This window comes from Schistocerca piceifrons, chromosome 7 (genome assembly GCF_021461385.2).
Source record: "Schistocerca piceifrons isolate TAMUIC-IGC-003096 chromosome 7, iqSchPice1.1, whole genome shotgun sequence".
NCBI lineage: Eukaryota > Metazoa > Arthropoda > Insecta > Orthoptera > Acrididae > Schistocerca > Schistocerca piceifrons.
In genome coordinates this window covers 321,556,918-321,569,258 of record NC_060144.1, presented here as the reverse complement: position 1 = coordinate 321,569,258, position 12,341 = coordinate 321,556,918, and the positions used below count along the sequence as shown (strand labels likewise).

Here is a 12,341-nt window from a genome sequence, read left to right as displayed (position 1 = left end):
TTCGAAAGGAATACTTCCTGTTTAAATTTCTGCATCCTACACAGTTGGCAGTTCTGTGTAGGTGGCAGTTACGTTATTTTATTTCGGTGATTACAAAATAGAGTCGAATGTATGCACTGGGTAGCCAAGGCAGCTAGTTCACGGCGATTCGTCAACCAAGTAAATGAATGTACTGAACATCCTGCAAACCACTACAGGGAGCCTGTGTGTCGGAATTCTCATCTTGTGTGCCGCAACGGTGTTATGATAGAGAAAGGAGCCGTAGAGAAGTGGCTGTGGTGGTCTGTTGGACTGATGATAGTTTCATATGCTGTTGGTGCTGCCAATACATAGAAAGATAGATCCCTTATCATTTAGCTACAAAATAGCAGGTCAGCAACTGGAAGCAGTTAATTCCATAAATTATCTGGGAGTACTCATTAGGAGTGATTTAAAATGGAATGATCATATAAAGTTGATCGCCGGTAAAGCAGATGCCAGACTGAGATTCATTGGAAGAATCCTAAGGAAATGCAATCCGAAAACAAAGGAAGTAGGTTATAGTACGCTTGTTCGCTCACTGCTTGAATACTGCTCAGCAGTGTGGGATCCGTACCAGATAGGGTTGATAGAAGAGATAGAGAAGATCCAACGGAGAGCAGCGCGCTTCGTTACAGGATCATTTAGTAATCGCGAAAGCGTTACGGAGATGATAGATAAACTCCAGTGGAAGACTCTGCGGGAGAGACGCTCAGTAGCTCGGTACGGGCTTTTGTTAAAGTTTCGAGAACATACCTTCACCGATGAGTCAAGCAGTATATTGCTCCCTCCTACGTATATCTCGCGAAGACACCATGAGGATAAAATCAGAGAGATTAGAGCCTACACAGAAGCATACCGACAATCCTTCTTTCCACGAACGATACGAGACTGGAATAGAAGGGAGAACCGATAGAGGTACTCAGGGTACCCTCCGCCACACACCGTAAGGTGGCTTGCGGAGTATGGATGTAGATGTAGATGGTCTCGGTTCGATTCCAACTTCTGCCGATATTATTTGATAAGGAGAGGTAGATTCTATTCTCTTCTGGCTACGCCAAGTGAAGAAGGTATAATGACATTGTGGTCTGAAAATCACATTAAACATGATATTCCTTCTCTACCAAGTAGACTTTAGGTGGAACCACAATAAAGTAAGGAGTGGCGACATGTATAAACTCTATCACCAGTAACTTTTCTGAAACTAGTTATTTATTTCTAGTGACGAAGCAAACCCTGTGTATGGTCACAGGACATTTATTCCGTCTCTTATTTGAGCTTCTGTAAGTCGATATAATTGGTTCTGAACTGGGAATGCTACTCAGACCGCCCTTAACGCGGAATTTGATCCCTTCGTGACAATACAGCTCGACTACAACTTGTTTGTTCAAAACTGCAGATTCCTTAACATCTCCACATATTGCGCATGAATGGGTTGGAATCCAGGCCCAGCACTAAACTTTTCACTATGTATTCTCAAGCTCTAGCATGAGAACACCTATCTGCTGGTGGATAATAATTTTTATTTTTAATGCATTTTCATTCGTTGTCAACACTAACGATATCTGACGTTTTTGACTCCCAGTGAGACAGAACTATTTGCGAGATCACTGTAAGTTCAGGGATGTTATTCCGAGCTGCTGGTGGAGAAAAATTCGGTAAGTGTCGCCGCTTTGTGTGTAGTCAACAATGATATTTTACGGGTTCGATTCTCAGTCAGCACTGAACACTTCATCATATTATTTCTAGTTCAAACATGCTCACATGTCGCTGCTGGTGTAACAAACCCATATTTAACGTTCCTTTTCTCTAGAATATAACAGCGATATGTGCCGGGTTGGAGTCCTGGAAAGGAAAAATTAATGTTTCGTCTCGTCATTTCATTTAATACATCTAGCTACTGCTGAGAAAATCCGATATGTCAAAGTTGATTGTGCTTCGATTGTGCTTCGATTAGATTCTGGGTTCGAATCCTAGTCCAACACAAAGCTTTACCTCACTGCATTTCAAGTAAGTTACTTGTGAAGTAGCAATATTTAACATCTCTCGTAGTTCGTTAACAGGGACAAAAGATGCTGGATAGGAATTCGCGTCCGTTAAAAATGTTACACTATGTAATTTAAAGTTGATATTTGCTAACTGATTCTGTCCAAAAATGAGGTATATCACTCTCTGTATGCCTAGTCAGGAATGACTGTTAATTTCCGTCAGTCACGAAATCTTAGTTTCCATGACCTGGGTTTGAATCCATATGCAGAACGAGTCGGTTCGTCGTGTCATTTGAAGTTCATACATATTCTCAACTAGCTGCTCGTGAATAACGTAAATTTTTAATGACATTTTGTGTTAAATAACAAGTATGGTATGTTACTTTGAAGAGGAAATCATGAATACGACGAACTTACTACGTGCATTACCTATCTGACGTAATAATGAGAGTGATAACATTTCAGGTATGTCAGTTATTGCAATAAATGCGAGCTTACAAGCCCTAAGGACAGTCTTATCCGCGATGAGGAGTTCCCTGATATTTTTAGTATCGTGGTATTACTTGACATCCTGAGTTATTGTGATACAGAGCAGTGTTTTCTAGTGGTGACTTCTTGGAACCATTTTCAATAGTTAAACGACTGTATCAAGGAGCGATTAGAGGACCTGCTAGACAGCTGCGTTATGTGGGTTGCATGGGAATCAGGCGAAATGCAATCCGGGTCGTTCGGATACTTTTGAGCATGAGTACTTCGTTAACAATCCGATTAGGTGCTGGGTTCGCATCCCTGTCACAAGCTTTATATGGTGGCATTTCAATTTTAAACATGAGCATACCTTGTTCCTTGTCAATGACACCATATTAAACGTCGTTGGGGGTAGTTCTCAGGACAGTAACTGTTATGACAGGATTTCCAGTTCAGTACAAAGATATTCGTCATTTATTTTCAGGATCTGAATTGATAACTGATACTTCACGTCTCTTTGTGCCCAGTTATCCGGTCTCAATAAGGCACAAACAAAGCTTAGCTTAGGTGGCAATGGCTATAGGTACTGGGTTTGAATCCAGGTCCATAACGACGACGGTGGTCATGTCATTTAAAGTTCAAATTTGTGTACACGTATCTGTTAATGTGTTACGAGAAATTACTGGTGATTCACTGTTAACGTTGAGATTTCCTTAGAGTGCTTGTTGCCGTTAATCGCGTTTTCCTACTGGTTCGTCCAATATCCGGTTTCCAGAGCCACTCGCCGTTGAGCGACCTTCAGCACGTGGATGGAAAACTTTTAGAGAGCGAAAAACTTTTTTCCAATTGGCGTACAGCTTTGTAACTCCATATATTGTCTCAAGTATTTAATTTTGACTAAGGAACTTTTGGAATGTCACTTGTTGTAATTAAAGTTAGTTTATTAGTGTTATGGGGTTTCTCATCGCTAAGAACGTGTTTTCTAATATGTTTTGTATGACAATATTAGTTGACGCTTAGACTGACTGCCATAAAGACCTTTGGTCTCTTAGTAGCCTCTTGTGGTACCCAGTGTGTGTAGTCAAACGACTGTACCCCACGGGGTTTTGGTGTTTAGAGGACCTGCAACACAGCTACGTAATGTCGGTTGCATTCGGCAGTGACCCCACTTTTTTTGCTGTCAAGTGTACATTGGCCTGCGGCTTCAAGGTCAACATCGACAACACGGCGCAACACCACCTGCCTGTAAAATGGATCAGTGAGTCTTGAGCAGAAGTGCACCACGGCTCACAGACGTATGTGCGAACAGCACTGTTAAATCACTGAGTTTGAAAGACGGCGCATTATTGGCATGAGAGAATGCGACGCATCCATCCGAGAAATTGCTGCTTGTGTGGGACGAAGAGTTTCGGCAGTGCAACAGCTGTATGCAGAATGATTCACGGAATGTCGTATAACACGACGAGATGGTTCAAGCGCAACACCCAGACCAGCCCCGAGAAGATCGACACCTAATTCGAATGGCATTGCTGGGCAGATCTACGTCCTCCTCGGATCTGGTGCAAGAGTGGAACTGTGTAACACATCGTAGACTATCACAGGTGACAGTGCGCCATCGTTTATTACGGCATGGGTTACGTGTACGTCGTCCACTTCTCCGCCTACCTTTGATAAACGTGCAGAAACATGCTAGACGGCAATGGTGTACAGAACGACCTCACTGGGGACAGGAATGGCACCAGACAGTGTTTTCGGACGAGTCCAGGCACCCTTTGTTTGAAAATGATGGCCGCATATTGGTTCGCCGCAGACAGGGGCAGCGGCGTCAGTGTGACTGCATTAGCACAAGACATACAGCGCCAACTCGAGGCCTTATGGTATGGGGTGCTATTGGGTACGATCACAGATCACAGTTGGTGTGTGCCCAGGGCACTGTCACCAGAATGACCAATGTGAATGACATCCTCAGACTCCTGACCGCACCCTTTCTGTACAACACTCCAGACACCATTTTTCAGTACGACAATGCACAACCATATGTTGCTGCACGAAAACGTGCCTTCTTGGTGTCACAGGGTGTCGGAATTTTGCCCATGTCCGCCAATAGAAGATTTGCCCAATAGAAGATGTGCAGACTACTGTGAAACGACGGGTGCAACGCTGTGACCCAGTGCCAACCTCCACAGATGAATTTTGAAACCAGTTGAATGCAGCATGCATAGCTATACCACAGGACGCCATTCGCGCCTTATAACCGTCGATGACTGAATTTCTGCAAAACATGCTAATGTACACGTCCTGTGAATATGAGCGTCATGTTTATGGTCGTTCAAGGTGTTCTGTTTTTTCTGAACGTGAGTGAATCTTTGTGTAACGTTCTAAGATTAAACAAGGGAAGAAAAAAGGTAAACTAAAAGAAATCAGATGCCAATAGGTATATGATCTTCAAATGCTTCGCTAAGAACCACCAGGCTTATGTGTTAATCTAACATTGATAGGTTTGTAACGTAAACCTGTGTAGTAGCAATCACTCTCAGGGGCTAGAATCTGTCCACCACAGACCACAGTACAAGCTAGTAAACATACCTTTTCGCTAACTTGTAATGCCATAATTAAAGCAAAAGCTGGCTTATGCTGGAGAGTTGTTTGTATATTCCAGTCTCCGGTATGCTAACAGCAGAGGGTGTCGCCGACATGAAGGAGAACTTCACGGCCCTGATCGGCTCCCAGCTGCCGCTGCCCACGGAGGAGCAGCGGACCCGTGCGGCGGAACAGCTGGAGCAGTTGTATTTTGGGGACGAGGGCTTCTCTACAGAGGATATGCAAGCTGTTGTTGATATGCCTGGCGTGCGAGTTGAGGAGAGCAATGTAGCTTTAAATTAAACGTTCAATAAGTAGTTCACACAGGAGAATCGTACAAACATACCGTCATTTGACCATCGGATAGACTGCCGTATGAGTGACGTTGTAGTAAGCATCGCTGGCGTAGAGAAACAATTGAAAGATTTGAAGAAAATAAATCATCAGCTCCGGTTGGAATCCCAATTCGATTTTAAAAAGAATTCTCTACGGCATTGGCCGCTTGCCTAGCTTGCATTTATCGTGAGACTCTCGCCCGGCACAAAGTCCCTAGGGACTCGAAAAAAGCGCAGGTAACTCCAGTAACTATGTAAGAAGGGCAAAAGAACGGACCTGCAAAATTACAGGCCAATATCCCTAACTGCAGTTTGCTGCGGAATCATTGAACATATACTCAGTTCGAATATAATAAACTTTCTTGAGACTAAGAAGCTTATGTCCAGCAATCAGCATGGTTTTAGAAAGTATCGCTCAAGCGAAATTCAGTTTGCCCTTTTCTCACATTATACACTGCAAACTGCGGATGAAGGGCAACAGGCGGATTCCATACTTCTAGATTTCCGGAAATAATTTTATACGGTGACCCTTTGCAGGCTGTTAACGAAGTATATGGAAGTTCACAGACATACGAGTGGCTCGGAAACTTCTTAACTAAGAGAACCCACTAAGTCGTCCTTGACGGCGAGTGCTCATCAGAGACAAGGGTACCGTCTGGAGTTCCCAGGGAAGTGTGATAGGACCGATGTTGTTCTCTGTATACATAAATGATTTGGTGGACAGGATGGGCAGCAATCTGCGGTTGTTTGCTGATGATGCTGTTGTGTCCGGTAAGGTGTTGAATTTGAGTGACTATAGGAGGGTACAAGATGACTTAGACAAAATTTCTAGTTATTGAGATGAATGGCAGCTAGCTCTAAATATAGAAAAATGAAGTTATTGTGGCTGAGTAGGAAAAACAACCCTTAATGATTGGATACAGTGTTAATAGTGTCCTGCTTGACACAGTCAAATCATTTAAATATATGGGCGTTAAGTTGCAAAACTGTGAGAACTATGGTAGGGAAGGCGAACACAGTACAAAGACTAGAAGCAAATTTCTAGTTCTACTAGAGTTACGCTGTGTTTCATACGTGGAAAATACTCTTATTTCTTTTACTTAGCTCACGTTTTGGTAAATGTAAGTTGTGCATCTCTTTTCCAGTGAGTGTGATTCTGGGAAGTCAGCAGAGTATCCATCTGCCACCGCCGTAACCTCTTCCTTGGATGGTACGAAGATACAATCCGTCGACAATAGTGTCGTTAAAGGAGAAAATAATCAAGAATTCCCCAAAGATCGGAAAATAAATCGGTCGTGTCCTTTTCAGATTAACCGTGCCGGCATTATCTTGAACCATTTTGGCAAACGACAGAAAATCTAAATATGGAAGATAGGATTGAGATTTGAACCCCTTCGCCTCCCGAATGGAAATCCGGTCGCTTAAGCACTGCGTCTAAATTGTGTTTTTCCAATAGTTTTGTTGTACGACGGTTCAAATGTCAAACATTGTATTTGCTTACAGGGGGAAATAATCAGCCCTCTGAAGAACTACTCTGTATGTGTTGATGCGCTTGAATAGTGTCTCCAGATATTTCTACAAAGTCACTTTTTATTTGCAGCTGCTTTCCGACGTGTACTTCATACAACCAGCGGACTCCTTCGCTAGGGCCGTGGCGAACTTCAGCAACATACCTGTTTACTTCTATTACTTCAGCTACAACGGAACCGGCTATATAGAATACGGTAAGTGTTCCCTACGACGCACTGCTTTTCATCTGCATCTGCGTCTACAAGTCAGCTAATAGTGGGTGGCGGAAAGTACTTCTGGTACCTCTATTTGATCCATCCCCCGCCCCCCCCCCCCCTTGTCTGTTCCATTCGTGAATGGCGCGTGACTGTCGATAAATCCCCGTATTATTAGCTCAAATTTTTCGAATTTTTACGTTGTAATAATTTCGCGAGACTTATGTTGGAGGAATTAATATGCTTTGTGTCAGACCGAATTGTCACAGAATTTCAATACCAAATCTCTCCATAAAGCACTGTGCCTCTCTTGCATCGTCTGCAATTGGGGTTTGTTGAACATCTCCACAATGCTCGCGCGCTGACTAACCGACCCCAAGACGAAACGCGTCGCTCTTCCTTGGATCTTCTCTTTCACTTCTATTAATCCAACTCAGTAAGTGTGTCAGACTCATAACTAACACTCAAGTATCCATCTAACAAGTGTTTTGTTAGCCTCTTGTTTCGTGAATCAATTCCTGTGAATCTCAGCCTGACATCTCCTTATCCAACTGTTTGTTTTATGTGGTCTTTCTACGGTAGGTCGTTCCAGATGGTCACTCCTAGATATTTTACTATAGTTACTGTTGCTAGCAGTTTGTCATCAATACTGCGACGGTACCATAGTGAATTTCTTCTCCTACGTACGATCATTATGTCACATTTCTTTACGTTCAGGCTCAACTCTCAGTCCTCGGATCCACCTGTCTTTTGATACAGGCTACTGACGTTGCTACCTTGTTACAGACAACCACACAAACTGCCAACATATTCATGCAGCTTCCGATATTACATATACATTTGAGAAAAAAAAAGTGAAACGCTCAGAAGGGTAGGAGGAAGTTAAATGAAACTTCGCGGAAGAAAAGCGTATGTGATGTTATTTTATTGTTCACTAATCGAGTCAGATTTGAGCCATCTAGGTAATATGAACCTACTTACCGGTAAGACGTTGCACCCCCTCTGGCCTGGCTGCGATGGATTTCATAAAGCTGTTGAATCCTCTCGTAAAGCAAGCTGTGTCACAAACGTTGTAACTGTTCCTCGATATCCTGGATTTTTGTATCGCGACAGAGCTGATACCGGAGCTGGTCCAACACATGTTCTATCGAGGATACATCTGAGAATCTTTCTGGTCACGAGAGTACTCAACATTACCGTGTCATTCGATAGAGACACGTGCCATGTATGAACGAGCATTGCCCTGTTGAAAAATCGCACCACGATATTGTCGCATGAGGCTTGAGAACGTAGGATGTCTGTGACGTACCACTGCGCCATCAGAGCTACCTCAACCACTACCTGCCGTGTCATAAAGTCATACCCAACGGCTTCCCAAACCAAGATGCCAGAAGTGACCCTGCAGAGGGTCTCTAAACCGTTGGAAAACTGGGACCTTTCCCCAGGTCGCCACTGTACTCTCAAAGATGGTTATTCTAGGTTTTGCACACCTACTGTTTATCTCCGAACACCGTGTTCCCCATGGGCCCACATTCCAGGCTTCCCAGTCATGGCAGCTCTCCAAACGTAGCCGTGTGTTTTGTGTCGTTAACGGCAGTCTACCCATGGGACAATCTCTTCGTAGTCCGGGTTCTCTATACTCCAACTAGCTGTTCGTGATAGCCAAGAATGTTGTAGGGGGTTCATTGCTTCTTCTCGAATGGCGGTCACAGATGTGGAGAGGTTACGATGTGATTGGTTCACAATAACGGTGATCCTCCCCTGTGATGGCCAGACTTGTTGGAGCGGCGTCTTGACGACACGTCAACCTGCTCTGACGTTCCCATGCAGTCCAACATCCGAATGCCCCACAAATCTGGATACTGCACGACTGGACCAGACGGGCCGAAGGAGCCCCACAATGAAGCCCCTTTCACACTCTCTTGGGTGTTGATAACGCTGCCTCACTCTAGTACGTAACATCTCCCTGTCCTTCACGCTATTCATGCCCCTTGTATACTATGCCATGTCTAGTAACAATACTTAAGACGAACAGCAGCCGGCCACTGCGGCCGAGGCGTTCTAGGCGCTTCAGTCTGGAACCGCTTGACCGCTACGGTCGCAAGTTCGAATCCTGCCTCGGACATGGATGTGTGTGATGTCCTTAGGTTAGTTAGGTTTAAGTAGTTCTAAGTTCTAGAGGACTGATGACCTCTGTGCTTAGAACCATTTGAACCATTTTTTGAACGAACAGCAACAGCACTAATGCACTCTATTGATCATTCTGCTTATTTACATGTCTAATCATTTACGTACCAGGCTATATTGTGTACGTGTACGAAGTAACATAAACATGAGACCACGTTTTCAGGATACTTCACTAGTCTGTCAGGCAGTGTATGCACTGACGGAAGAAAATTGCACGTAAAACCTCTCCAATTGGGCTGCTGGATCAGCCCATCATGTTGTCCCAGCCAATCATGCCATACGACTTAACTTTTTACTTGTTAGTTGCCCAGCCATATAGCAGTCTAAAGTAGCAACTGTCTACCTGTCTCTGGAAAAACTGTTTCTGAAGACTGCATTTAACTTTTCAGTATTGGTGTAATGTTGTTTCAATGTCATTGTAGTGAGCGAGCATCTAGCCAGCAATTATGCTCCACGAAGAGTGGAGCAAAATCCGCTATCTATATGGTCATTAATTATTATGACATCGGAACGAAGGAGCATAGGATGGCTCTTTATCACAAGGTGTTAATCGTTTCTCGCATAACAGTCCGTATCACGCTATTGACTTTGCCGACCATTTGTCTGTCACCAAGGATTCGGCCTCTTTCAATCTGCTACGCCGCATTTCCTGAATTCGCGGTAATTCGCTAATATAATTCAGCACAGACTTCCACGGCACAAACGTATATACTGTGGTCTCTAATTTTAATCCGTGTTAAGGAGAAGTACCTTCCTCCTTTTGCAAGTTCTGGTTCATTACTATCCATCAACGATATTGCAATAGTTTTGTCGTGACCTCCAGTGAATACAAAAGTTCGACCCTGTTTGTCAGCAATGTATTTAGTTTGTTAGCTCACGGATAAGTAGCTAACACAGTGTCCGAGGCAATTTTAGAACACCATCTCGAGACTGTTTGTCCCTGTCATCCATTCTAAAATCATGCCTTTAACAACGCATCGTTGACAGACTGAAATATTCTCCTAACCACTTCCGCATGATCGAAGACATTATACATTATCATTATGACGCTCTCTTCAAAGCGTTCACATATTGTTTTGTTAACTAGGTGACGACAGAACAAACCAATTATTATTTTGTGTTTCTAATTTGAAGCATATCATTCTTCGTTATTTCATAGTTTGACTCCATATTTATCACATGAAACATTGTTGAGTTTTTCACGACAAGTGACAGTCTATAACTATCGGTGTCCTCCCCGCCTACCGAGCCAGCTGGCGCAGTGGTTAACATACTGGACTCGCATTTCGGAGGACGACGGTTCAATCCCGCGTCCGGCCATCCTGATTTAGGTTTTCCGTGATTTCCCTAAAGCACTCTAGGCACATGCAGGGATGGTTCCTGTGAAGGGGAAAGGCCGACTTCTTTCGCTGTCGTTCCCTAATACGATGAGACCGATGACCTCTCTGTTTGGTCTCTTCCCCCAAACAACCCAACCCAACCTTCCCCGCCTTACCAAAGTGTACTGCATTCGATATTTAAGATTTCGCTGCTGTTTATTTCTAGTCATAGTCAGATTTCTGTAGCGAGTATAAATTGCCGCTTTAGTACTACTCACAAGTGACGACAGTTCTGTAATCTTTTCCGGCACGCTTCTGTAACAATTAAACGGACTCACTACTGACTACACGCTTAGCCTAAAGTAGCTGTAAATCTCAGGTTGCAACCTGACGTAGTCTTCCTTGTCCTTACCAGTGTACCGGTCGCTATTGCCACTGTAGGTCATGTCTGCCTTTATAAACGTAACGAAGTAGTTTTCCTAGCATAAAATTCACAATCTTTGGTTTTCTCTTCCTTGAATCATTCTATTTAGTACTTCTCTGGTAATAAGAAACAACGACGTCGTGGCTCCAACGACTACCATTTGCATACTTAACACATTTTTATTGGCAGACTGAACTAGGCTGTTGAACAGTTAGCGTCAGCTAGAGAAACTGTTGCACATTCTACCACGATTTTTAGTAGAAGTATTGAAAATGCATATGCACCTGTGTAGCACTTTTCACGAAAAATATAGTTAGGGCTTGATAGTGTGAAACATTCTCAAATACAGCTGATGTAAAAATATTTTGCAGGTATGATGCATGCCGGGGAAACCTCGTATCTGTTTCCGAAAGGCATACTGGGACCAGACACGGACCCTAACTCCAACGATGGGAAGGTGGCAAGTCAGTTGACAACACTGTGGACCAATTTCCGCAAATACTGGTACGTCCTGTGAAAAATAATTCTGATTACTTAGTTTTTGCCGGCAATAGCGGCCTGAATCACCAATCACTTGAAGAGAGAGTTAATCAGGCTGTAGCAGCGCCAGACTAAGGCAAGAGGGCTCGCTCCCTTGAGGAAGCCACTTGCCGTAATACGATTTGCTGGCACAGCAGTGTGCCATGGCACCCACCTGGGCTTCACTGCCAACCTGTCAGTCAATGAGCAGCGAGTTACCGAAACACGGAACACGTCGATACAAGGCGTACATGGTATATGACAAAAGTCATGAACCACCTCCTAACGTCGTGTCGGATCTCCTTTCACCCAGCGTAGTGCAGCAACTCAACGTGGCATGGACTCAACAAATCGATAAATCGTTGGAGCTCCCCAGCAGAAATATTGAGCCATGCTGCCTCTACCGCCGCCCATAACTGAGAAAGTGTTGCCGGTGCAGGATTTTGTGCATGAACTGACTTCTCGATTACGTCCCACAAGCTGTGACACCCGGCTTCACCGGCTGACAGCACATGATGATGACTGTGTGGTGTCACCGCCAGACACCACACTTGCTAGGTGGTAGCCATTAAATCGGCCGCGGTCCGGTAGTATACGTCGGACCCGCGTGTCGCCACTGTCAGTGATTGCAGACCGAGCGCCGCCTTTCATACCCGAAGGACTGTGCAAGACGGTTTGATAACTTGACTCATCCTGGCGTGAACTCAAGCGTAAAACCTATGACAGATTCATATGGCCCAACATTAAGAAGGATTGGTCTAGGGGGGTGAGAGAGTGAG

At 44.1% G+C, this 12,341-nt stretch overlaps 1 protein-coding gene across 1 annotated transcript; it reads left to right on the top strand.

The window, feature by feature from the left end:
* Positions 1-5,141: 5,141 nt before the first annotated feature.
* LOC124805662 lies at positions 5,142-11,560 on the top strand. Its single transcript, XM_047266230.1, has 3 exons — positions 5,142-5,321; positions 6,990-7,113; positions 11,415-11,560. Exons 1-3 carry the CDS (start codon positions 5,142-5,144, stop codon positions 11,558-11,560), a joined length of 450 nt encoding a protein of 149 aa, XP_047122186.1.
* Positions 11,561-12,341: the final 781 nt, after the last annotated feature.